Below are 23,178 nucleotides of genomic sequence, written 5' to 3' on the forward strand. Positions count from 1 at the left end.
AATTACAAAGCATAAACCTGTATACGATGCAGCCCCAGATCCCGAAGATGATAAATCTATGTAGTAAAAATACGACTGGTTAAACCACAAGAGAAACATGGGCATTATAAAAGAGACATTGAAAAACTTAATCAAATCCAATGCTAGGTAAGTGGTTTAGCAACACCAGAAAAACACCAACTTCAGACCCAAGTGACATGACCCTTTTGTAATTTATACCAATCTCACCGGTTATATGCAAAATGGCTCAAACATTTGTGATAATTGGCAGAAGCACCACACATTAAATAACTCAAATCCCTCTGGTCCCAAGGCAGTGAAGCATCTGAGAAGAGCTAGCTTCTCACCACCAAAGGAGGGCCTGGTGAAGTTACCAACATTTCATATTTTTAATAAAACGTGTACTTGTCTTATATCTGACTTAACTGGGACCAAGGCCAGAAAACCCAAGTTAATTTAGTCTGAGGCTGTGCAGGTCAGAGTTTGCGGTTCATGGTACATTATTTGTTTCTTTTGTGTGTGTGTTGGGGGTGGGAGGCGGGGGATGCTTGCTGCCTCTTGTTATTTTGAGACCCATAACGGTCTGCAGGGCTTTCAAGGAGAGAAGGCCTCAGAGACAAGGCTGAAAACTGCATGTAACAATTTCTGGTTTTAATTCTTCTGGATGTTACTGCTATATCACTAAGAAAAATGCTTATGCCAGTAAATTTTGAATAATTACCTCCAGGTATTATTGAATGACTTCTTGCCAATGATAAATGGGCGTAACTCATTTTGACCCTCCCCACCCACATAGTTTTGATATGATTTTTTAACTACTCTGTGGGTTACCATTATGATTTAATCTAGTCTTTATTTCTGGATTCCTCACTTGATAAGACAAGGCTACCACCATGCCTACCCTTCCTCCACTCGCCTTCTTCCTTCTGCTTCTAGTCTCTATCTTCCATACTTTTACATTGCAATGGGCAATAACATTTACATTCTGCTCAGAGCTTTGGCTATAGGCATCAAAGAAAAAATTCAAAAAACAGTGCTAACAGTATAGCAGCCATATAAATACTGTTCTCTGCAGAGGAAAGAGTCGTGATTACATTTCCTTTGTTACAGTTCCAGTTGTATGGTCCCCTCTGCCACTCAGCAGAGGGCATGCAGACAGGAGCTTTATTAGTTTCTAGCATTTGCTTAAAATAACGGCCACATATGACTTTATGTCTGAACTATATCTTCTTTGTTCAGTATTTTATTTTTCTTGGAATTTCAAATTGCCTTTTTTTTTCTTCTAGAGAGAGGAAATCTCTGTTTTCTTCACGATATCTCTAATATCTTCCAGGTTCTTATCCATGCTATGCATTGCTTAGATTAATATATGTTTTAAAACCTATAAAGTTTCCTCTTAAACAAAATGAGGATGAGAGGAAGCTTGAGTTTCTCAAGACCATATTCTGTCTTGAATTCTCTCACATAATTTACTCAACTCAATATGTTGAATACATTAGTAATTACAAGCATTTTTGTTATTTTTGTTTTGGTAACAAAAATCAGCTGCTGATATTATTGATATGTCAGCATTAAATTTTTCTCTCTTACAATCTTTGCTTTTCTCCTTCATTTCCTGTTACAATTTCTGGTGTATACACAGAATCCCAATGCCAGGTATAGGCAAGTAATTCTCAGTATGGAGAACAACAGAAAGAAAAGTGTATTTGTTATCAATGCTTTTAGCACGAAAACAAAATACACATTATCTTAAGGAGTGGAGATTTTATGGCTCATTGCTACCTGACATCCTTGTTCCTGCTAAAGAAGTCAGTGGAGAAGGGAGTATTATTTTATATTTGGATGGACTGGAGTCAATACCATTCTAACAGATAGGTTGCCAACACTCTGTATTGACAGTCAAAAATTTATAAAATAGCTACTGGGAAGAGTTTTTGGATGCGTGCAAGAAAACCAAATTCTTCAAACTGTTAGTTGCCTTAATTATTAGTTACTAATTAATTGTTCTGCTGGTCATCACCAAAACATCACTGAAATAGTTCACTTGGCTCATCACTTTTGGCTTTTGAGAAACCAACTCCATTGCCAGGTGGCCATTCCAGTTCATTCTGCTTCAGAAGTTCTGCACCCTGTCTAGTTCCAGGTCTGCTGACAGACTTACCTTCCACTTCCCCACCAGAGGCAGCAATTTTGGAGAGGTATAGGTATGTTGTTCCAACGACATCATTTTTAGTAAGACGGTCCCTGTGTAAAAGAACAGGTTAAGGCTTCTACCTATGAAGACATAGCTTCACTTCAACAATAATAAGGTTGAGTTGGAAAAGATGCTAGACCTCAGAAATCATCCTGTCCAGCGGGCCTCAAGCTTTACTGTACTTTAAGAATTACTTGGAAACCCCAGCACTCATCTCTTATCCAGGCTTTTGATTCAATAAAAGCAGGGGTGGAGAACAAGTACCCGCATTTACACAAGTATATATCTCAACTGATTCTGATATGGATGGTCCTCCAACTACCTATTGAGAAACATTAACTGGGCAATTCATTTCAGCTATGGAAACTGAGGTTTTTACAGACAGGTCAAGGGATTTGCCTATGGCCACTCAATACCGTTGTCATAAAATGAATGAAACAATTATAGGTACGTTATCTAATGGGTGTAATGTAATCACATTACATAGGATAAGTGTGTGTGTCTGACTTTATCATGTTCATACAGATTACTCTGATGGTTTAACAACTACAATGAATGGGTCTTTCACAGGGAGAACAATTCCCTTCCAATTCGGTTCAAATATTTATTGAGCACCTACTGTGTAACAGCTGAGGGCAGCTGAGGGCAGTTGCTTGCCTAGAACCTAAATCTTATTTGTATGGTAGGGACAAATATTCCCACTACAAGTAAATACATTATTATTAATCTTTCCATGGATATCACAGAAAGTATGCAAGTCTAACCCATGAAGTGGCCTCTGGATGGGCTCAACAGTAGGTGTAAAAAAATGAGGTTTCTATGAATAACATCTCTGTGCTTAATTCAACCTATTCTTCCTTTTTTAAATTTTAATGTTTATTTACTTATTTTTAGACAGAGAGAGGGAGGGAGAGAGACAGAGAGAGATTGGGAGGGGCAGAGAGAGGGAGAGAAAGAGAATCCCAAGCAGGGTCTGCACAGCGCCTGATGCAGGGCTCGAACTCACAAACCATGAGACCATGACCTGAGTGGAAACTAAGAGTCAAATGTTTAACCAACTGAGCCACCCAGGTGCCCCATTTCAGGCTCTCCTTTATTCAATCTAATAGTATACCCACTCTGAAATCTAAGACCCCATGGGAGAGAGGAAAGGTTCAGTATTTGGGGGAAAGACAATACTACAGTGTAATATTATTATACTGCATTATAGTAATGGTCTATGTTACATACAATCTTATACATTGTATAGTATAATAGTATTAGACTATAAAGAATGACTAATGAAACACAGTTTTCCTGAGAAGAAGTATTACTTAAGGATATTAAGTCACAAGCATGGTTCTTGAATCTTTTCTGTTCATCCAAAAGGATCTAGACTACATTTAAAGAACTCTTAGCTTCCCCCAAGTTGTGCAACTACCCTACAAAATATGTAACCTGAGATTTGGATCCAAGGATTCCTTAGTTAAACAGGGCCTGTCTCTGCATCCTAGTCTACACTATTGCTTTGGAGGGGGCAGATTAGTTCAGAAAGTAACCACATTTGCAGTGACCACAGACGACTCTGGGATGGCTCAATCCACAACCACTCACTGCAAAGCCAGTAAGCCAGAGTAGTCACCTGAACTCTATAGGTCCACATTCACAATCCTGAGAGTTCCTGAGGCCCATGGAACACATTCAGAATGTTGCCTGAGGGTCTCAAGTGCTAAAATCAAGCTTACACTCACTGGAAGGGGTTTTCTGTCTTCACGACCCTTCCATGACCCTCAATAAACTGTGATGTGGTCATTGAACAAAATGAAATTTACTACCTCCTCCTAAAGTGCCCTTTTGCCATAGTACTGGGAGGGTGCCAATGCAAAAGCCAAATACATTCTGTCAAAGGAAAAACTATGGGGACAGCCAGACAGGGCCGGGGCCCAACTCAGTCTCTAACTTTCTGAGTGACTGTGAGCAAGTTACCTGACCTCTCTGAGCCTTAGTATCTTCATCTGTAAAATGAACTGATAATAGTCTCCAACTGAAAAGGTTACTCTAAAGACTAAATGGGATATTACAGTTAAGTCACATGGTACAGCACTTAGAGTGCCCAAAAAATGGTAGCTAACACCAGTATAAACGCTGATGATGAGGATGATGATGGTATTTGCCATTTTCAATCTCAAGGAGTTAAGGACTGCCAACTGAATGCCTCATCCAGCTAGAACATGCACAAGAATGGCCTTATTATGGCCAATCCCCGCTAGGAGGGTGATCTAGTTAAAATTCCATCAGAACCTCTCAATGAATTTTCTTTGCATTCAATCAGACAGGTAGCTTTCTCCATTTTCCTTTCTAACAATAACAGAGAATAGCTGTTGAAATGTTTTGGTGATTCTTCTCAAGCAATGGTTCACTCCATTTCTGAAGTCTATTTTGGACAGCCTAAACAGTATTTAAATCCTTGATTTCTTATCTTGGGGCGTTTTCAGATTATTTTCCCCTTCTTTGTTTACGAGCCAATGGAACGAAGATACACAAAGCTTTTCTGTAGCAATACCATTAATAATTTTTTTTTAAAAAGAAAACACCCAATTCCAGGAGCAGTTTATCACCTCCCTCTAGAAGAAAAAGAAACAGGCTGAAAAGTAAGAGTTAGACCATCAGAATAATGTTCTGCAATATCCAAGTGTTCAATTCTTTAATTCTGAATTAGACACAAATTTGTTTTTTAACTCACCAGTCATATATTGTTAGCTTTATTTTTTCACACATCGAAGGAAACTGTTAAAAAGAAACAGAATAAAGTAGTTGTTTCTCAACTTATTCAGTAACTATTAAAGTAAATAGTCTTATTTTTCTGCAAGAAAAAAACATCAAACCTTGATCTGAAGATTAATGACTTGGTTCCACTCAGGGTTTGCATTTTTCTCAATTATATTTGTGCAAACCTGTAAAATCATCAAAACAAAACAGTAGATATTCAAGATTCTAATTTCTGCAAGTTCACATGTATGCATACTACATTATGACTCTAGCAGTCTATTTAGCCAGTTACATACTTAGTAACCTGGTTAAAGTTTATTTCTCTTCTATTAGGTAAAATATAACATGGGTTTAATATTAATCTTTGCTTCATCTATGCACTAAAAGTTACTTTTCAATCGTCAGATTTCTAACATTGGATTAGGGTCATGTTGTAAGAGTTAATGTTTATTGAGCACTTACTGCATACTATCTAGTGAGCATCTCTTCATTAACATATGCACACAGATCTTTTGATCCTGCCCACAAGCCCCTCTCCCTGCTCCCAAAACCAGCTCCTGTTAGAACCAGTCACCACATCTCTCTTCCCCGGACATGCTTCACTCCTGAAACCACAGCTTTGTCCAGATGCTGATCTCCCCGGGGTGCCTGCCGTTGGCTCCTGTCTGATGCACACACCCTCTCCTGCCTCCTTACTTTCATGGCACTCCCTGTGTAGCAGTCTCAGTGAACTCTTCAGGCATGCTTAAAGTCCAGACCCTACTCTGGCTCATAAAACCCTGCCTACCTTTCCCCACCCCAAATCTGACTTCAGCTCTTAGCTTCCCCCGGCTCACTGCACCCCAGCCACATGGGGTGTCTTTCACTGCAAATGTGTCTCCTCCTTGGGAGCCTTTACACCTGCTCTTCTCTCTTCCTGGAAGCCCCTGCCCTCCAGATCTCACATCCTCCAGGCCTCTGCTCAAATGTCACCTCCTCAAAGGTGTCCCACCTGCTAACCTAGCAAAACCCACCTCCTCTCCCCAACCCCCAGCACCAATCACTCCTTGTCCTCTGCCCTCTTTTCTGTGTCGTACATGGTATTATCTGAAATGATTCAAATACTTATTTGCTTGTTTATTGCTGTTCCTTCTGCTACAAGGGAAGTTCCATGAGAGCTGAATTCTCTATCCCTAGCACACGGGACAGTTTCCATATTTAATAAGCTCACAATAATTACTTAGCCTAATTAATTAACACTTTCAACAATCCTATGGGATTATTATTATCTTGATTTATAGCTCAGGAAATTGAGACTGAGAGCTAAAGGAATTTGCCTTAATTGCCTCTGGAGTTGGCTCAAGTCTAAACCGTAAATCTTGCTCCAGAATAGAGGGCTTTTCCACCGCCTCCCTTCCACCACGCACTGCCTCTCCTAGAAAGCAACACCTGGTCCATATGCGTGTGGTTGACCAAATATCGCTTTCATAAGTAAATGGTTCGACTGTACAGAAGACGCTAGGTCTTCATGCCTATAACTAGGCATGATGGTCTCGGATGTGCCTATACCAAGAGTCTCCCGGCTCATCCCTGTGGGCTGGGATGGAGCTCTCCTGCCTGCTCTCCAGTTCCGGCAGCTGGCTGGGGCCTGGGAAGTGAGAAGCATGTGGGGAGCGGGCAGCTGGGCGTCGGGGGGCTATCCCCAACATTTGCTGAGGATTGTTGCCAGCGAGGAAGCTTGCCTTAGACAAAGACAAGGTTTGGGTCTGAGAAGTAATCCAAATAATTCAGTGATAGTTTTCACATTCTATTCTTTCAAAAGACTGAATTTTCTAATTTGAGTCCTGCAAACTTTCCACTCCAAAATAAACCTGTGGAGAAGTCTGGCATGTTCCGACTCAAATAATCTGTGTTCCTGCAGACTTCCCAGATCATCAGGAGTCAGCTACTTTCACAAAGAATAAACAGGAATTCACTCCAAGGAAAGCACAGTGGTTTAAATATTTTTTCCTAAAGGCGTCTGCATTTAGATCACATACAAACCTTTTTCCCAGCAAAGGAAACTTCTACAAAAGGATCCACTAGGTTTTTTTTATCTGCATTGCCTCCGAATATTTCCTTTACCGTCTGTGAGAAGGCGTCATCCACTAGAAAGCAACATGTCGCACAGCAGAGATTAAATTTGATTTTCTTAAAGGAACAGAAATCACTCAGCAAAATTAAAAATTTTCTCCTAAACGTGAAGACAAGTTGCAACAAGAATTGTTCTCAAAAGTGGCAAGCAGGAGTAGCACTGTATTGCAGAAATTTTGTCTTAGCTAAGAGAAAAAAATGTGTTCTCCCCACAAAGTTTAAAAAAAAAAAACAAGAGCACCTTGAAAAATAAACCAATAAATTATTATATTGAAAATCAGTCATCCATGAAGAAAAAGTAGAATAAAGACGGTCCATCCATATAAGGTCAGAGGCAGTTCAAAAACTCATCCTGGTTTCAACTTGGAAATACGTTTTAGGTCAAAATATTATAAGCCTAGTCGAGGCTTATTTCTTTTTCAGAGAAATCCAAGGAACTTTGGCATGATCACACATAACATAATCATAAATAACACATTTAAGCAACTATAAACACCATGTCTCTGTTTTAACAAGCTAAGAAATGAATGGAGATCAATTAAATAGTCCGTGTAGGCAGTACAATGTGAGGTTTAATTTATTTACTTCATTTAAGATATCTCTGAGCAGAGATGAGCATTATAGGATGTTAAGCATTATAGGATGTTAAAAAAGAGACGGGGTAGGTTCCCAGGGAAAGTAGCAAATCCTGAAGAGATCCATGGCTTGTACACAGAGTGCTATCTCCTGGGGACTTGGGAAGGGTTCCCATGTCCCAGGGCCCAGCGGGAAGCAGATAGGCTGGACAAGGCAGAAGGTTGCTGGGTCCTTGGCAATGACAAAGGAGTGGCTGGGCCAGTGTCTATGAGTAAAATCACCATAAGTGATTCTCTTAAATGCATCCAATCTCTTGTTACACGTACCTCGCCACGCAGTATTGCCAGATTTCTAGTTACTGGCACTTAACCATGTTTTGCTCAGCTATTTTTAATAATCCAATAACAAACACATTATTTGTTTCAAAAATGTCATATTTTCCCCTGTGATGAAAGGAGTCGGAAGTGCTGACTGCTGGCCACTCTTTTGTATCCTCTAGAATAAGGAGAAGATGGAGAACACAAATGGAACAGAATGGGCCAAACGCTCAGTTAGGAGCAAGGACCAATGACCAACTGGCTTCCCCATCAGCCTGCTCAGGAAGCTTTCAGTGGGGCCAGAATGAATGGAAAGAAGTCCACGAAGGCCTTCGCAAAGAAAAACCAAGGATAGATAGCAACCAATCACTATTTAGAGCATGATGTTAGCACATGTGATCGTGCAGATAACTGGTCATCCTGGGGAAGGACTGAATCCATACGTACTCTGGGGGATGTCCTCTGCTCGGTAGATTTTCAGCAAGAAGGTCACCCATCGGAGGGCGATGCCAGCAGGGAGTAGCAAATTACTCTCCACGTCATCACTGTCATTATCACGATCTCGTTTCTCAGCCTATTGGGGAAACATGATTATAAATGATACCCATAGAAAAGCAGCACTTGGAAGGAGCCAAACTGATGCTTGTAAAATGAAACCAATTGGAACTGTTTCCATTAGGATTTCCTGTGCTTCAGGCTTAAGAGTTCAGCCACCAATTCCATGTCAAAATTAGTCTGCATAATCAAAGCTCGTATGTCTCTTCCACAAGAAAATAACGTGACCTTTTGTAATTTTATGAGCACTAAATAGGAGAAAAAAAGAGAGACAGTTCCTGAAGTTTTGCCAATTTCTCTTGGGTACTACCTGTCTCCCAGTTTGCTGTCTAGTTTCCTAGAATGACAACTGTCCCTTTAGGTAGCAATGCCTGGTTTTGCAAGTGAGCCATACTTTATAGGTCAAATGATGCAAGGGACTCTTGAAAACACACATATCTTTACTAAATGAAAAATCCACTCCTGGACACCAGGAAGGAGTCCAAGTGAGCTGGAATAATAGTTCTACCATGGAGAAAAGAACAACTTCCAAAAAATAGGAGGAACTGGAAGGTTGGGGTTATTGATTGGAAGTTGTGTTGCATTTCACAACTACTGACTCCCACTTGCTTAGCTCTTGGCCCTCCCTTTTTAGTGAAAACATGTAAAAGGTATAGAATGTAAGGGCTTACAGGAGGCTCATCTCCGGTTCCCAGGATGAACATGCTGACTTTCATGTAACCTTTAGCTCCTGAGCTGGCATCTTCGGGGTCATTGAGAAGAAGCCATTTTCTCATGATAGCATGACCTAAAATAAAGAAGGATTAAAAGGACAGGGACCCACTACAGATAAGTTGATAGGTCTGTGATTTCATCTGCTATAAGACAAACAATAATTTTCTCTGAAATATCATAATGACACCAAATTTGCCAGATGAGTCTCTAGATTGATGTCCTCTGCTTTGCGCTGACTAGCCCCCAACCCCAATCCTGCCCTGGTGTGACTCAAGACTCTCTCTAAGCTCTATTAACTGTTTTTATAATTTGATTTTGATAAGATCAAAATACTGTCACAAAACAGAGAAATTACCTACTTGTGAATGTTAGGATAATTACTATCAGATTAAAAAAGATGTCCATATTAAGCTATTACTCATTCCTAAGTATACTTCCCCCTCCTCAATCAAGAAAACATTTTTATTATTCCCTTTTTGATCCCTCAGATTTTCTTGGTTCCCAGAATGTTCAAGTTCATGGGGAGAAAAAATATTACTTACCAGGTTCATCATAAATGAATCCAACATCAATCTGGGAAAAAATAATTTAAAATAGTTCAAATAGATTTTAAAATCAGTTTAGTCATTTCAAAGAAACCATAATTGTTATATTAAAAATGTTTTTAATGTTTTTTTTTTTTTATTTTTGAGAGAGAGACAGAGTGTAAGCAGGGGAGGGGCAGAGAAAGAGGGAGACACAGGATCTGAAGCAGGCTCCAGGCTCTGAGCTGTCAGCACAGAGCCCAATGCAGGGCTCGAACTCACGAACCATGAGATCATGACCTGAGCCAAAGTCCCACACTTAACCGACTGAGCCACCCAGGTGCCCCCATTATTATATATTAAATATAAGACTCTTGCCAAGACTTCGGTTTCTTTGAGAACATTTCCTTCTTACCCTCTCCATACCTCCAGTGCCTTGCCTGACCCTCAATCAATCATTTCGAATGAATGAACTAACTAGTCTTAGAACTGGAAGGGACCATGGAAGTAGGATAACCAGTATGTCCTGGTTTGCTTGGGACTTTTCCCCAAGCACAGAAAGTCTCACATTCTGTGAAATCCCTCAGTCCTGGGCAAACCTGGACTTTGGTTACCCTATGAGAAGTCACCTGGCCCAATTTCCTATCCAATATTCCTCTTCCTCTCCTCTGGCTAATACTAATGCTAATGCTAATGCTAATATTAATATAACCATCAGTTGGGCACTTCAATGTGCCGAACAGTGTACTAGTCTTCACATTGACTCCTTTTTACAGAGGAAACTAAGGATCAGTTGGCATGTGGCTAGTTGGTGGCAGACAGGTATGAACACATTCAGGCCTGATCCAAATCATTCTCTAGGACTTCTAATGACTGGGAGCCCTGAGAGGCTTTGAGAGGTAGTCCATTCCACGCAGAATTGCTGAGAAGCACCCACCAAGTATTTATCTTTAATTCCAAGATGGGTTACTTGGAAAAGCACCCCGATTCTCTTTCTTGGTTTGCTTGCCTTTCATATTCAAGGTTTACAATAATTGGCTTTGTAGATGGAGCTCTGGGGCTGCCGGTAAGTGGAGCTGGGTGATGGGCTTCTTGCCATCAACAAGCACCCCTTCCCTCTGCAGCACTGCACTGGCTTCCATCCGCAGCTGGAGTGCTGGCAAGGGCCCTGATGTGGCAGCTTTCAGGTATTTGCTTTAAGGTATCGCACGTGTTGTACTTGGAAGTTGACTAGACCCAGGCCAGAGGACACTCAGCTGGTTTCTGGCCCCAAGGGCATCTGTGTCCTGCTGACATACCAGCCCTCAGCAAAGACCGTGACATGAATCCCTCACACGTAACTTTTAAGATCACCCAGGTGGACAGCCGGATATGTGGCCAGGAACCTGATGCCTCATTATGAGAGTGCCCATCTAAGTTGAATGAAATAGACTGTTGGCACTCACCTTAAATTCCCCCATCAGACAGTCTGCCCGCAAAGAATGGGAATTATAAACCTGAAAGAAAGAAGAGCCATGAGAAGCTTATCGGCTTTATCCGGCAGTTAGAGAGCACCACCTTCCTACTCCGGAGCCCCCTTACCCGAATGCTGATGATCTCATCCATCAGTTCAGAAGGAGTTATGTGGACATTGTAGAAAAACAACTGTCAAAACAAAAGAGAAAAATGTTTGAACGTTTACAGGGGTGGACTCAGGTTTGGTGTGATCTAATGCTATAATTTGAGGGCCCTCCTAAGAAATTATAAAAACATAACCCCCAAATAGGTGTGACCATGAGAACACACTGCAGGGCCTTCAGAAAGACCCATAAGCTTAAGCTTCTTGAGCTTCATGGCAAACTCACCTTTGCATGTCAGAAAAAGGAAAAAGGGTTAAGTAACAACGGTAGTGTTTATGTAATGAAACAGAATTGTTCCTTTGGGGCCAGAAACATACTAGCTCACATAAAGATCTAAGGTTATTGCATGTTGCAATCCCACTAAAATGGGTGCTTAGGGCTTGCATGACCTGGAAAGTTGAGTTGAATTCCCTACAATTGTCCTGAATTTCTACAATGTCTACAATTGTCCTGAAAAAAGTTCTTTTTTAGCTTTTTTAAAAGACATCTAGGATCCACTCAAGGATTATACGTTACATTTGGTTGTTGTGTCTTTTTAGTTTCCTTTTATATAGAACTGTACTCCTGCCTATTTTTGTGGTTTATTTTTTCTATCAAGATCAGTTGTCTTATAAAACATCCCACGCTCTGGATTTGCATGAATATTTCCTCGCTGTTAGATTCAAATTGGTCATTTGACAAGAAATAACACAGGTGATGTTGATACTTCCATTATATCACATCAGGACACACACTTCAGTCCCATTATCAGTGATACCAAGTTTAATCACTTGGTTAAGAAGATGTAGGTAAACCAGGGATTTTTTTTAGTAAAATTCTTTTATTGATTCCTGAATTGGTCTGCTTGGAGCCTCAGGTATTTGATCTTTTCCCTTTTGCCCAGAGTTCTCATCTCAAAAAAAAATTCATTATAATGGGAAATTCTAAGGTGGAGATTCTTGCTAGGCTCCTGAGAATGTGGCTGAGTAAATATTTATCCTGCCTATGAATGCATTACACCTTAGGTGTCCAGTCACCCGCGGCCTGCCCTCCCTGCAGTCTGGTCTTCTTCACAGTGAACCTCTTTCCCAAAGTCCACTTTCCGGAAGTGCTCAGTGCACACCCATGTCTCATGTCTGCTTTGACACTACTCAGCTGCGTGCTGGTGTCTACAGTTCATCCAAGGAAGAGAAGTGACAAGCAAGAACATAGGTCTTCTGTGAATGAAGGTAGAGCCACCTTGAGCATAGGGGAAGAAACTAGAACACAGGACAGAAGCAACTGGTTCCTTTTACACATAGGGGTATGGAAAAGAACAAAAGTGGAGCTGAGGCTAGGTCTGGAAGCTGTAGGGAGGGATCTCAGGGGAACGGGGATAGGAAACCCTGGAAAGAAGGCCTGGGCTCACAGAATGGGCAATGGGACGCACGCCTGAGGAATCTCAGAAATGAATCTCCTCAGAGCAAGGCTGGGCTTGGAAAAGTCCCCAAGCTTATCATTTCTCTTCACAGCCCTGATCGTGGGGTTTGTGCTACCTGAGATGACTATCAAGGTATTCAGTGTTTTTGAGGAGTGTTCCAGAAGGGGTCAACAGAAGGACTATGTTCTCGATATTCAGGGACAAGAAAAACCTTTTGGCTCCTAACTGCTTTCCTTTAACATGTATTATTTTTCTAGCCATGTAGGTTTTGACATCTTTAAAAAGCCAGCCATGGTTGTCCCTGTGAAAACTGTAACATCTGCCTTAGAGCTGGGACTGAAACTTGGTATTTTTTTCTTTCATGGGCGTCCAGCATCAACTGGTCTTAACTGTGAAAATGTGCTGGGCATGCTGTTTTAAAAGTAACAAAGCAATCACAGAAACGACTCAGTCACAGGGACTCATCCCTCAGACACACCCTGCTGATTAGAAAGAGCAAAGGCAGATGTAGGTGACTTCACGGGCTCCATCCTAAGGGGTACGAGGATCCATCAGGAGAGGCGCCATGGGGAAGTGGTCTAAAAACGCCAGCAAGACCCCGGCAGCTCTGAGAACCAATGATGAAGCAGGACATGTGGTTTCAAGACCCAGTGGTCCTTAGAATGTTTAACGCGGGAACTTTTCGTTGTCTTTACCAGATCTTTGTCCACGAGTTCCCCTCCCACACGGAACAGGAGAGAGAACGCTGGGAGGTGCATATAAGTAGAACAGACTCATTGAGCAGAAACATGCATTATGCCCATTTACCTCATCAAAAAATGGGTTGTTCCCTCTCTTGATTCTCGTCCGGTGTGTCTGACCACAGACGTGGACCTTGACCACGGGCCTTATATTGTTGCCACTTAACTGCCGGCCCTCAATCACCCGGACACGGATCTGGAAGCACAGAAGGGGTGTTGTTACTGATGCTTCCCCAGTAAGGAGTCCTCGGATCCCCGTCAGCTCGCCTGCCTGTAAGGACCGCTGAAAGTAGGCCAGGGCAGCTTTGCCACACAGCGGCGTGCATGGACTGGGGTGGCCCCCATGCTCATTCCCAAGGTGGAACTGGGTTCCAGAAACTGAGAGCAGTAGTGGGACTGGAATAGTCCAGAGCTGGCCCTGGGAAAGGGCGGGACAGGGCAGAGGCCGCTGCTCCAACCCCAGCCTCCTCCCTGGTCTGCCTGAGCCTGGGATGCATTAACTCACTCCACGGCTGTCCGCCAATGAGGTGCCTAGAGCTACGAAAATGCAATACTGTGATTCTCTTCTCTCCTACCACCAAAGGGAAGGAGCGGTATAGTTTTATTTCTCTGACGAGCCTCATCTGGCTTGACTACATCTACTTCTGCATGCAGAACAGAGACGGACAGCTCTTCTTTTCGGGTTTATGCCCTGATGTCCCTTTTTGCTAGCTGAGCTGCTGCCCATAGCAATGGGTCTCTCCCGGAACACCGCGACTAACAGAAGCTGGACAATACGGCAGTAAACCAAACGTGGGGTGCGCTGGCTGTTCCTACCTGGAAGTCCTGGGGCTTGTTGGACAGCATCCGCCGGCTCTTCTTTCCTTTCGTGAGCCTCCGGGCAAGCTGAGCCTCCGACACCAGCCCACCTGCCCCCTTGGGCCCAGGGGTCCTGACTGTATTGTCCAATCTGTCTTCATCACCTCCATCTTCCTCTTCTTCTCCTAAAACACCAAAAAGGAATGCCGTCAGAGATGGCCCTCACACCGTAAATGTCTGAACTCAGGTTTCCTGGACTCCGAGAGTTTTCAGTGTTCCTGAGGCAGGTGGTGAAGGAGTCGCTCCTTTGGTGACACTTATTTGGGATGCGCTGACTCGGATACAGTTTCTTAGGAAAATGTGTTCATGGGGCATCAGGGCGCTCATTCGGGCTGTATTCAGAGTGGACAAGAGAACACCAGAGACCAAGGGGAGAGTGATAGAAGCCTCAGTCAGACCTAGCCAGAAATCACCCGGTTCTGATCTGGGAACCCCCCCTGAGGTCAAGGGACCTTCCTGCAGTTAGGACACAGAGGTGAGAAAATGCCGGGGGAAACTGGAACTTTGCATAGGAGACTTCAACTCCAGTTTTCTTGCCAGGCAGACCAAGGTGGTCTCATGCTCTCCCTTTGCCCACCTAGTCTGTCACTTCCACACACATCTGTCTCCTCGTTATCCCCCTAGCTTCCCTTCATACTCGGGGCAGGGTGGGGGAGGTGCTTCCTGATTGACATAGTGAGAGCCTACTTCCTTCTGATTCTTTGGAAAACACCCCAAGTGTCCCTCACTCTCTTGAGTACGTCCAGAGGATCCTTCCCAACGGGGCCTCCCCTCTGCCTTCACACAGGCACAGATCTTTATCTCCTTAAAAACAAAAACAAAAACAAAAAACTAATTTCTGCCTACTATGTCTCCCCTTTCTTCTATTCACAGACTCTTTTAGACTCGTTGACAAATTTCAGTTTTTCTTAACAGACAAAAAGTGTGAACTCCTGCTAACCTGTGCAGTATAATTTAAGAGATCCTAGAAGACTAACTTGTCCAAAAAGTACCGGCATTTGCACTCCCTACCTTGGATTCTGAAACTCCTCCTTTACAATGCGAAATCATGCAAGAGACTGAATTTCCATGCTAACATGTCTGTCAGTCACTCACATGATAGTATGAATTAGTTCAATCAAACTGCCGTGTAGCACAGCTCTTAAAACTTGGGCTCTGGAGTCATATGGCTTAAGTTCAAATCCCAATTTTCAGCTATGTGAGTCTGAGTAAGTTTTATAATTTCTGTTTTAGTTTTCTCATTTGTAAGAAGGGAGAAATAATAGTATTTACCACAGGGTTATTGTAAAGATAAAATTAATGTATATGCAAACCTTCAACATGGCAAAAAGCCAGCCTACAAATTCATCTTTTTTTTTTTTTAACTTTCGTTGATGAATCAGTTTTTGTAGGAGCGCAGGATTCTAGAACACTTCCTGGAGAGCAGTCATGAGGTGGGGTGAGGGCTGGAACAGTCAGTAGGCAGCATGGGGGAGGGGGGCTCAGCGTGAGCAAGGGGCAGTTACAAGGAAGTAAAAGCCCCCCACCCACACCACATACTGCTTCAGAGCTCAGCCCAGAATGAATCCTCCTCCTCACCACCCCTCATTCGCGCTTCGCCTATCCACCCACTTCTGTCTATGAATGTCAACCATGACCTCTTCTCACTAAGCTCAGGACCCTTTTCTGAGTCCTCACATTCCACCTAACATGGCCTTGGGCACTGGGACCCACACACACTTCTTTGCATCATGCCACTCTCTTCCTGGCACTCTGACTGAACCTTCTCAGGTTCTGCATGGTCCCCTTTTCATGTCCTACTCCCCAAGTGTGACTTCCCCCTCTGTTCCTCAGCCCTCTGAGGTCTGCCCTGACACCCTCTGGATCTACGCTTTGGAGTCACAGCCCCTCAGAGCGTTAGGCTAGAGGGGCCTCAGAGGTCCTGGGTTGGATGTGCCCCTCCCCACGGTGTGCAGACGAGACAACTAAAGTCTGGAAAGCTGAACGAGCTGTGAGGTCATTGGGAGCTGAGCTGAAATGAGCACCCGGGTGTTCACCCTACCTCAATGGCTTGAGACTGGGTCTAAAACCAGGCTGTGGGTGAAGGAGCTGCGGTCCACCTGGCTCCTCAGCACCTCTGTCAGGACACCAGGATACCCCAGAGAGGCTGAAGGCAGGGAAGGGCTACCTTTGCCCTCTGCAAGGTAACCTGGGTCTCGTTTTCCCCATCCCTGAAGAGGCTTCAGAAGCAAGGCTTGCCTGCCACCCATCTCTGGGAGCCCGGGTCTCAAAATGTCTCTCCCATTCTTCACCAAGTGAGCTCCTCAACTCCCTCAAGCCCCAGGTGAATACCCTGTCTCTGGACAGCACCACACACCGTCCTAGTCAGGGGCTTGGTGAATGCAGAATGAATGAGGGGACATGGGCCCCTGCCTTCCCGAGTTCCTGAGCAATTTGTACAAGTGGCAGCACAGCTCTCAGGGAAGAGCGCCCGGACACTAGAAGGTGCTCCTCCGACCTTTGCTCCATTCTCAGGAGAACCCAGAAGGCCAGGCCCCCCCTGCTGCAAACCTGTTCTGGACTGGGCAGTGGCTGGGCTGGATGCTCTGACAACTAACACAAACTCCCTTCCATCGTCCTGGGCCTAAGCAAGGCTTCCTCCCTGCTGCGGACTGTTCCATTCGGGGTTGGTGGTTATGTATGGTGGCAAGCAGGAGAAGGAGGGGTATGTTGTACCCCTTCGCGGTGCTGGACTCTGTACAAGTCCTCATTAAACTCTTGATGGATACTTTAGAAAGACAGCAGGCAATGAAGAGCCAGTTTCTTCTAGGAAATACCTTCTGCCATTCAGACTTTAGGCTCAGCGATGCGTCAGAGGAAACCAGCCGAAGTCATGACTACAGCCAGCATCTCTGTGTAGAACAGAAGGATACTGGAGCAGGAAATCGCCCCATTAGGTGGCAGGAAGTTGCACGGGGTTAAACAATACCACCCTACGTGTTCCACAAACAGTGAGGGGGTTCCTTTAGGCCCTGCCAGGCACACCCTTCTGTGCAAGCTGTTTTGTTACCAAATGTGAGTGGTTGTGTGGGCATGCGCCATCACTGAGACCCAGGCATGCATCCGATGCACAGCCAAGTGGACCTACAAAGGATGACCCTTCATGACCACAGAGGGCAACACTGAGTTGGGAACCGATGATCAAACAGAAAGCTGCTGCGTGTATTTATTTGCTTGTTTTTACTGGTTAGCATGAAGAACCACAAACTGGGTGGCTGAAAACAAGAGAAATATATTCTCTCACAGTTCCAAACTCTAGAAGGAGGGTGTTGGCAGGACCATGGTCCCTCAGGGCCACCACCCCATCTAATCCTCTTCCATTCCTTGATGAAGAGTCCTTTCCGGAATAGTTTATGTTTCTTTGGATGGGGGGGGGGGTGTCAGAGTGACCCAGTTTTTCCAGAATTTTGTAATATTTTGTAATGTTAATTTTGTAAATATTAACTTTATAATTAATTTTGTAATTTTAATTTTGTAATTTTGTGAAATTTTGTAATATTAATTTTAGACAAAAGTCCTTCCTTGCCTCTTAGTTGGTGGCCCATGGCAATCCTCGGCATTCCTTGGCTTGTGGCTGCATCCTTCCAACCTCTGCGTGTGTCATCACATGGCCTTCTCCCCTGTGTGTCCATGTATCTTCTCTTTTTGTAAGGGTACCCATCACTGGATTTAGGGCCCACCCCACCCCAGCACGACTTCATCTTAGCTAATTACACCTGCGAAGATCCCATTTCCAAATAAGGTCACCTTCTGAGGGTCCGTGTAGGAACTGGGCAGTGGGGACACTATTCAACTCATTCCAGAGGCCATTTTTTGTATCTTTCCAGTGCGTTCCATCTATTGCTCCAGTCCACAGTCTGCAGCCACATGGGCAGCCCCAATCTATGGACATCATCCCCTCCCATCCTCCTTCACTGCGTTCACACCCTTTTCTCCTAATCTGAGCTGGAGTCTGTGATCTAACACTGCCATCTCTCTTCTCTGTGCTCCTCAACCCCTTCCCTTCTCTCACTTATTGTGCTCACCTGGTTCATTCAACCTCCCCTTGCTCCGCGCCTTCACCCAGGGAGCTGCATATGGCTGAACACTCACCTTCCTGACTATTCCCACTTAAATGTCATGATCACACCCCCAAAGTGGACTCGCAGGACTCCCTGGCCATCTATCATACTTCCAAGGCATCTATTCACAGTTTTCCTGGACCCTGGTCTGAGAAGGCCACTAATTAGCCAACAAGGTCAAATCACTTTACCTTTCTGAACTCCCACCTTTTTTGCACCTTGAAAGCTTCTAACACCCTCTCGTATCCTTCTCACTGCCAGCTCATGACCTTGCTTATTTCATGGACAAAACAGGCAATCAGAAGAGAATATCCTCATCGTCCCATGCCAAGGCAACCTTCCTACCCGCACCTGCTGTCTGCCTCCTCTCTTGCTACAATCATTGAACGGTCTGTGCTCCCAACCTGAGGTCAATCTTTCCACATGTGCACACATCTCCTCTCCTCCACCTTCCCATGGATTTTGCTTCTGCAATTTCTGCCTCTGTATGTACTCCTCAGTCTTCTCCCTCTCAGCTGCATCATTCCCATCAAGATATAAATGTGCTGAAATACTGCCCACAATAAAAACAAACCAAAATCTGTCCTTGATTCCATAGCACCCTCTATAGTCACTATTTTTCTGCTCTCCTTATCTGTCACTTTGGCAGTGAAAACCTCTACACAATTTCTTTATATGAACACCATCCTGCCTCTCCAACAATTACCATGCCACTCAGTCAAATCCTGCCAAGCTTTTGAGTGCAGCCAACACTGGCCTGTCTCCTTTCTGAATGTCAGTAACCCTCTATGTGACTCACCCTTGGTTATAAGTGAGCTTCAATGAACACTTAGGAATGGCTCTCCATTGCAACTCCAGCAGCTCAACAAAACACGTCTTCATAATTCCTGAGATGTAATATTGGCCTCTCTCCAGAAGCTCAGTTGCAATATTCCTGCCAACTGCCCCTGTATGTCATCACTTGTGATAGTGACACTTCCCTGGAGGGCATCTGTTTGTCCACCCAGTGCTGAAGAGTTGGCAGCCCCTAGGGGACCTTAGGATACAGTCAAGTTTGCCTCCGGCATGCCCAACTGTGCCCTTCCCTAGCAGGGGTCAGCTTCTCTCCCTCCACCAAGCTCTCATGCTATCCTACTCTAGCACTTACCCTTTCTGAGCGTAAGAGAATGAGCTATCAGTCACTCAGATGGCACCAGATATGCAAGCCAGCCTTTCCCTGCCATCGCTCTCATCCTATTAGAGCTTCCCAATGAAGGCAATTCCTAGGAATGGCTAAAGAAGAGAGACACTTAGCCAGTCGCCACTGGTTTTCTCCTGGCCTGAAATACAGACCCTGTGCCCTGGCCAGCAGGCCTCCAAACACTGTTCCACGCCCCTCATCTTTCCACCTAGGCTCTAACTGGGCCACCATTCCATCTAATCTTCTCCCATTCCTTGATGAGAGTCCTTTCTGGAATATTTTATGCCTTTTCTTTTTCTTTCTTTCCTTTTTTTTTTTTTTTGTCATAGCAACTCTGTTTCTCTAGAGTCCTAGAATGCCAATCTCTGCCTGTGATATTAATTTTGCTTCTAATGACAAAATTTTATTAAGTGGTTAAGGCAGAACTTAATTACCTTGGGCCAAAGGTCACTGCTAAGTCAGCACAAAGGGCTGGTATAATATCATCAGTGTAAGTTAAAAACGTACAAAGCAGAATGGGAGAGAGGACGTCTTTAAACATGAAAACATTTCGGAGATAACGTGCTGATTTAGCTGCGATGTTGAATAGTAACTTTTCTGGGTTTCTAACCCGACAGAAGTTATATAAATACACATCTGCACTCAACCATAAGCACTTCATTACCCTCCACCCCGATTCTTGGGTAAACAGCACTATATGTGCACCACGAATTTTCTGGAATGGTTCTAATGCGTAGCCCAGAGCACAGGTGTCATGGAAGAACCTCTAACCATACAGTAATGCAAAGAGAGGCTTGCAGGGTAATCTTGGCAGCAACTGCTTGAATTAACTGACCTGTGATCCAGTCTAGGAAACGTTGCCCAAAAAGCTCCGGCTGCATCTGGGCAAGATACTATTAATGAGGTAAAATGCTCAACTCTGGGACTTCTTACAGTGAGTTCCCAACTCTGCTCTCATCAGGATCTCCTGGAAGTTTCTACCAACTGCACAGATTGCAGGGGGTCCCCTCCAGACCAGCTAAATCACACTCTCTGGGAGTCGGTGACAGAAGTCTGCACATTTAAAGATCTCCCTTGATGATTTTCCCTGTGTCTAAAGTTTAAGAACCCCTTGTTTATTATGATCACTTTGGCTTTCTGAAATAACTTGGAAGAAAGATAGGCTTAATACAATCAGTTTGCTGGACAAAGTCAAATAGAGGCCAATCCTGGAAAGAGTGCCTCCAATAATCTTCTAGCAAACTGGTAATTTTCCAGTTCAGTTCTGACGAAGTCAGTCCCTTCTTCACCATGCTCCATGGATCCCCATGATGTGTCCCAGAACAAATGTCTCGGCTTGGCATTCCCAGCCCTTGGGAACACGCTGCCTTTTGACTACGTCTCTGAATGAATTCGTCCCTTTTGTCTATTCACTAGTATTCCCCCCAAAATGCCTTTCTTGAAAGGAAACATTTAAACAATATCCATTGCCCATCCATCATTCACTTACTCACTCAACCAACCAAGCATTTAGTGAGCAATCATGACTTAGTGGTAGGCGCTAAGAATACACAGTTGAAATCAATAGCTGAAAAAGTACTTTCTCTAAAAAAATTATGTTCCATGTAATAATTTGCTTAATCCTCTGTTGGGGAATTTATTCAGCTCTGACCTATACTTATTCGTGCTGATATCTCACCTTTTTACTGAAATGCAAGCTCCTCGGTGGCAAACCATGACTTTATCACCTCTGTACGCCTCAGGTGTCAGTAAATGTTTTCTAAACTGGATTGAATTTTTTTTAATGTTTATTTATTTATTTTTGAGAGAGAGAGTATATGTCGGGAAGGGGCAGAGAGAGACAGACACACACACAGAATGTGAAGCAGGATCCAGGCTCCGAGCTGTCAGCACAGAGCCTGACACGGGGCTTGAACACACGAACCGTGAGATCATGACCTGAGCCGAAGTCACAGCGCTCAGCTGACTGAGCCACCCAGGTGCCCCCAAACTGGACTGAATTTAATCTTAAGCACAGTGACTTTAGTATTTGTGGAAAAAAATAAGCTCGAAGTGGCAATGTCTAATGATAAATGAGTTTTTGCCCTTCCGTTGTTGAACACAGCACAAATTTAACAGATGGCTCTTCAAAAATAGATGTGAGATTTTAAAAATAGTTCATTCCGGCAACAAGAATGTAGGCTCCATTCAAGCTAACTGACATCTGGTGAATCAAGTTGGGAAGGTAACATGTTTTTGGGAAGTCAAGCCTGAAGTCTGGGTCATCCCACCCCTCTGTCACAGGAACAGTCTTAGAGGTGGGTCAGTGAAACAAATAACTTTGATACTATACATGTTCAGTCAAACCACCAATGCCCTGGGTCTGTAATCTTTGTCATCCTGATATAAGAGTTCCAGAAATGCATTCCTTAAAAACAAAACCCTTAGCTATACCACCAAAGACACGATCCAAAAAAGAAATAATTGATAAGCTGGACTTCATTAAAATTAAAAACTTCTGGGGCGCCTGGGTGGCGCAGTCAGTTAAGCGTCCGACTTCAGCCAGGTCACGATCTCGCGGTCCGGGAGTTCGAGCCCCGCGTCGGGCTCTGGGCTGATGGCTCGGAGCCTGGAGCCTATTTCCAATTCTGTGTCTCCCCCTCTCTGCCCCTCCCCCGTTCATGCTCTGTCTCTCTCTGTCCCAAAAATAAATAAACGTTGAAAAAAAAAAATAAAATTAAATTAAATTAAATTAAATTAAAAACTTCTGCTCTGCAAAAGACAATGTGAAGATAATAAGAAGACAAGCCACAGACTGGCAGAAAGTATTTGTAAAAGACACAATCGATAAAGGACGATTATCCTTTATATATACAAAATAAGCAAGAATTCTTAAAGCTCAACAAGAAAAAAACAACTTGATTAAAAAATGGGTCAAAGACCTAAACAGACAGCTCACCAGAGATACAGATACACAGATAGCGGATAAGAATATGAAAAGAGGCTCCAAATCCGATGTCATCAGGAAATACAAGTTGAGACAATGAGGTGCCACTACACACCTATTTAAATGGTCAAAATCTGGGACATTGCCAATACCAAATGCTGGCAAGGATGTGGAGTGACAGAACTCTCATACGTTGCTGGTAGGAATGCAAAATGATACAGTCACTTTATAAGACTGGGGGCTTCCTGCAAAGCTAAGCATACTGGTACCGTGTGATCCAGCAATCATGCTCCTTGGTCTTTACCCAAAGGAGTTGAAACTGTATGTCTACACAAACCCACACACGGATGTTTGGAGCAGTTTTATTCATATTGCCAAACTTGGAAGCAACCAAGATGTCCTTCAGAAGGTGAACGGATAAATAAACCATGATGTACCCAGACAATGAAGTGAGCTATCAGCCCATGAAAAGACATGGGGAATCATAAATGCACATTGCTAAGTGAAAGAAGCCAATCTGAAAAGTCTACATACTATGCGATTCCAGCTCAAAGACAATCTAGAAAAGGCAAAACTATGGAGACAATGAAAAGATCAGGGGTTACCAAAGGTTGGG

The 23,178-nt window shown here is 43.6% G+C and overlaps 1 protein-coding gene across 4 annotated transcripts in view; it reads right to left on the minus strand.

The window, feature by feature from the left end:
• The window catches only part of MYOF (myoferlin), a 152,958-nt gene that overhangs the window by 80,932 nt on the left and 48,848 nt on the right, over positions 1-23,178 (minus strand). For 2 of the 4 annotated variants that reach the window (XM_047073184.1, XM_047073187.1), the window contains exons 6-17: positions 14,315-14,481; positions 13,566-13,694; positions 11,322-11,384; positions 11,186-11,236; positions 9,759-9,789; positions 9,174-9,289; positions 8,395-8,521; positions 6,965-7,068; positions 5,059-5,127; positions 4,917-4,960; positions 2,162-2,244; positions 18-56 (exon numbers count right to left, since the gene is read on the minus strand). In XM_047073184.1, coding sequence (XP_046929140.1) covers positions 18-56; positions 2,162-2,244; positions 4,917-4,960; positions 5,059-5,127; positions 6,965-7,068; positions 8,395-8,521; positions 9,174-9,289; positions 9,759-9,789; positions 11,186-11,236; positions 11,322-11,384; positions 13,566-13,694; positions 14,315-14,481 — 1,023 coding nt within the window. The remainder of the gene's footprint in view (positions 1-17; positions 57-2,161; positions 2,245-4,916; positions 4,961-5,058; positions 5,128-6,964; positions 7,069-8,394; positions 8,522-9,173; positions 9,290-9,758; positions 9,790-11,185; positions 11,237-11,321; positions 11,385-13,565; positions 13,695-14,314; positions 14,482-23,178) is intronic. The other 2 variants (XM_047073186.1, XM_047073188.1) reach the window with 1 other exon arrangement.

The sequence above is a fragment of the Lynx rufus genome, unplaced genomic scaffold, assembly GCF_022079265.1.
Source record: "Lynx rufus isolate CCGP_SWC_20201006 ecotype Redwood Valley unplaced genomic scaffold, mLynRuf1.p SCAF_11, whole genome shotgun sequence".
Classification (NCBI taxonomy): domain Eukaryota; kingdom Metazoa; phylum Chordata; class Mammalia; order Carnivora; family Felidae; genus Lynx; species Lynx rufus.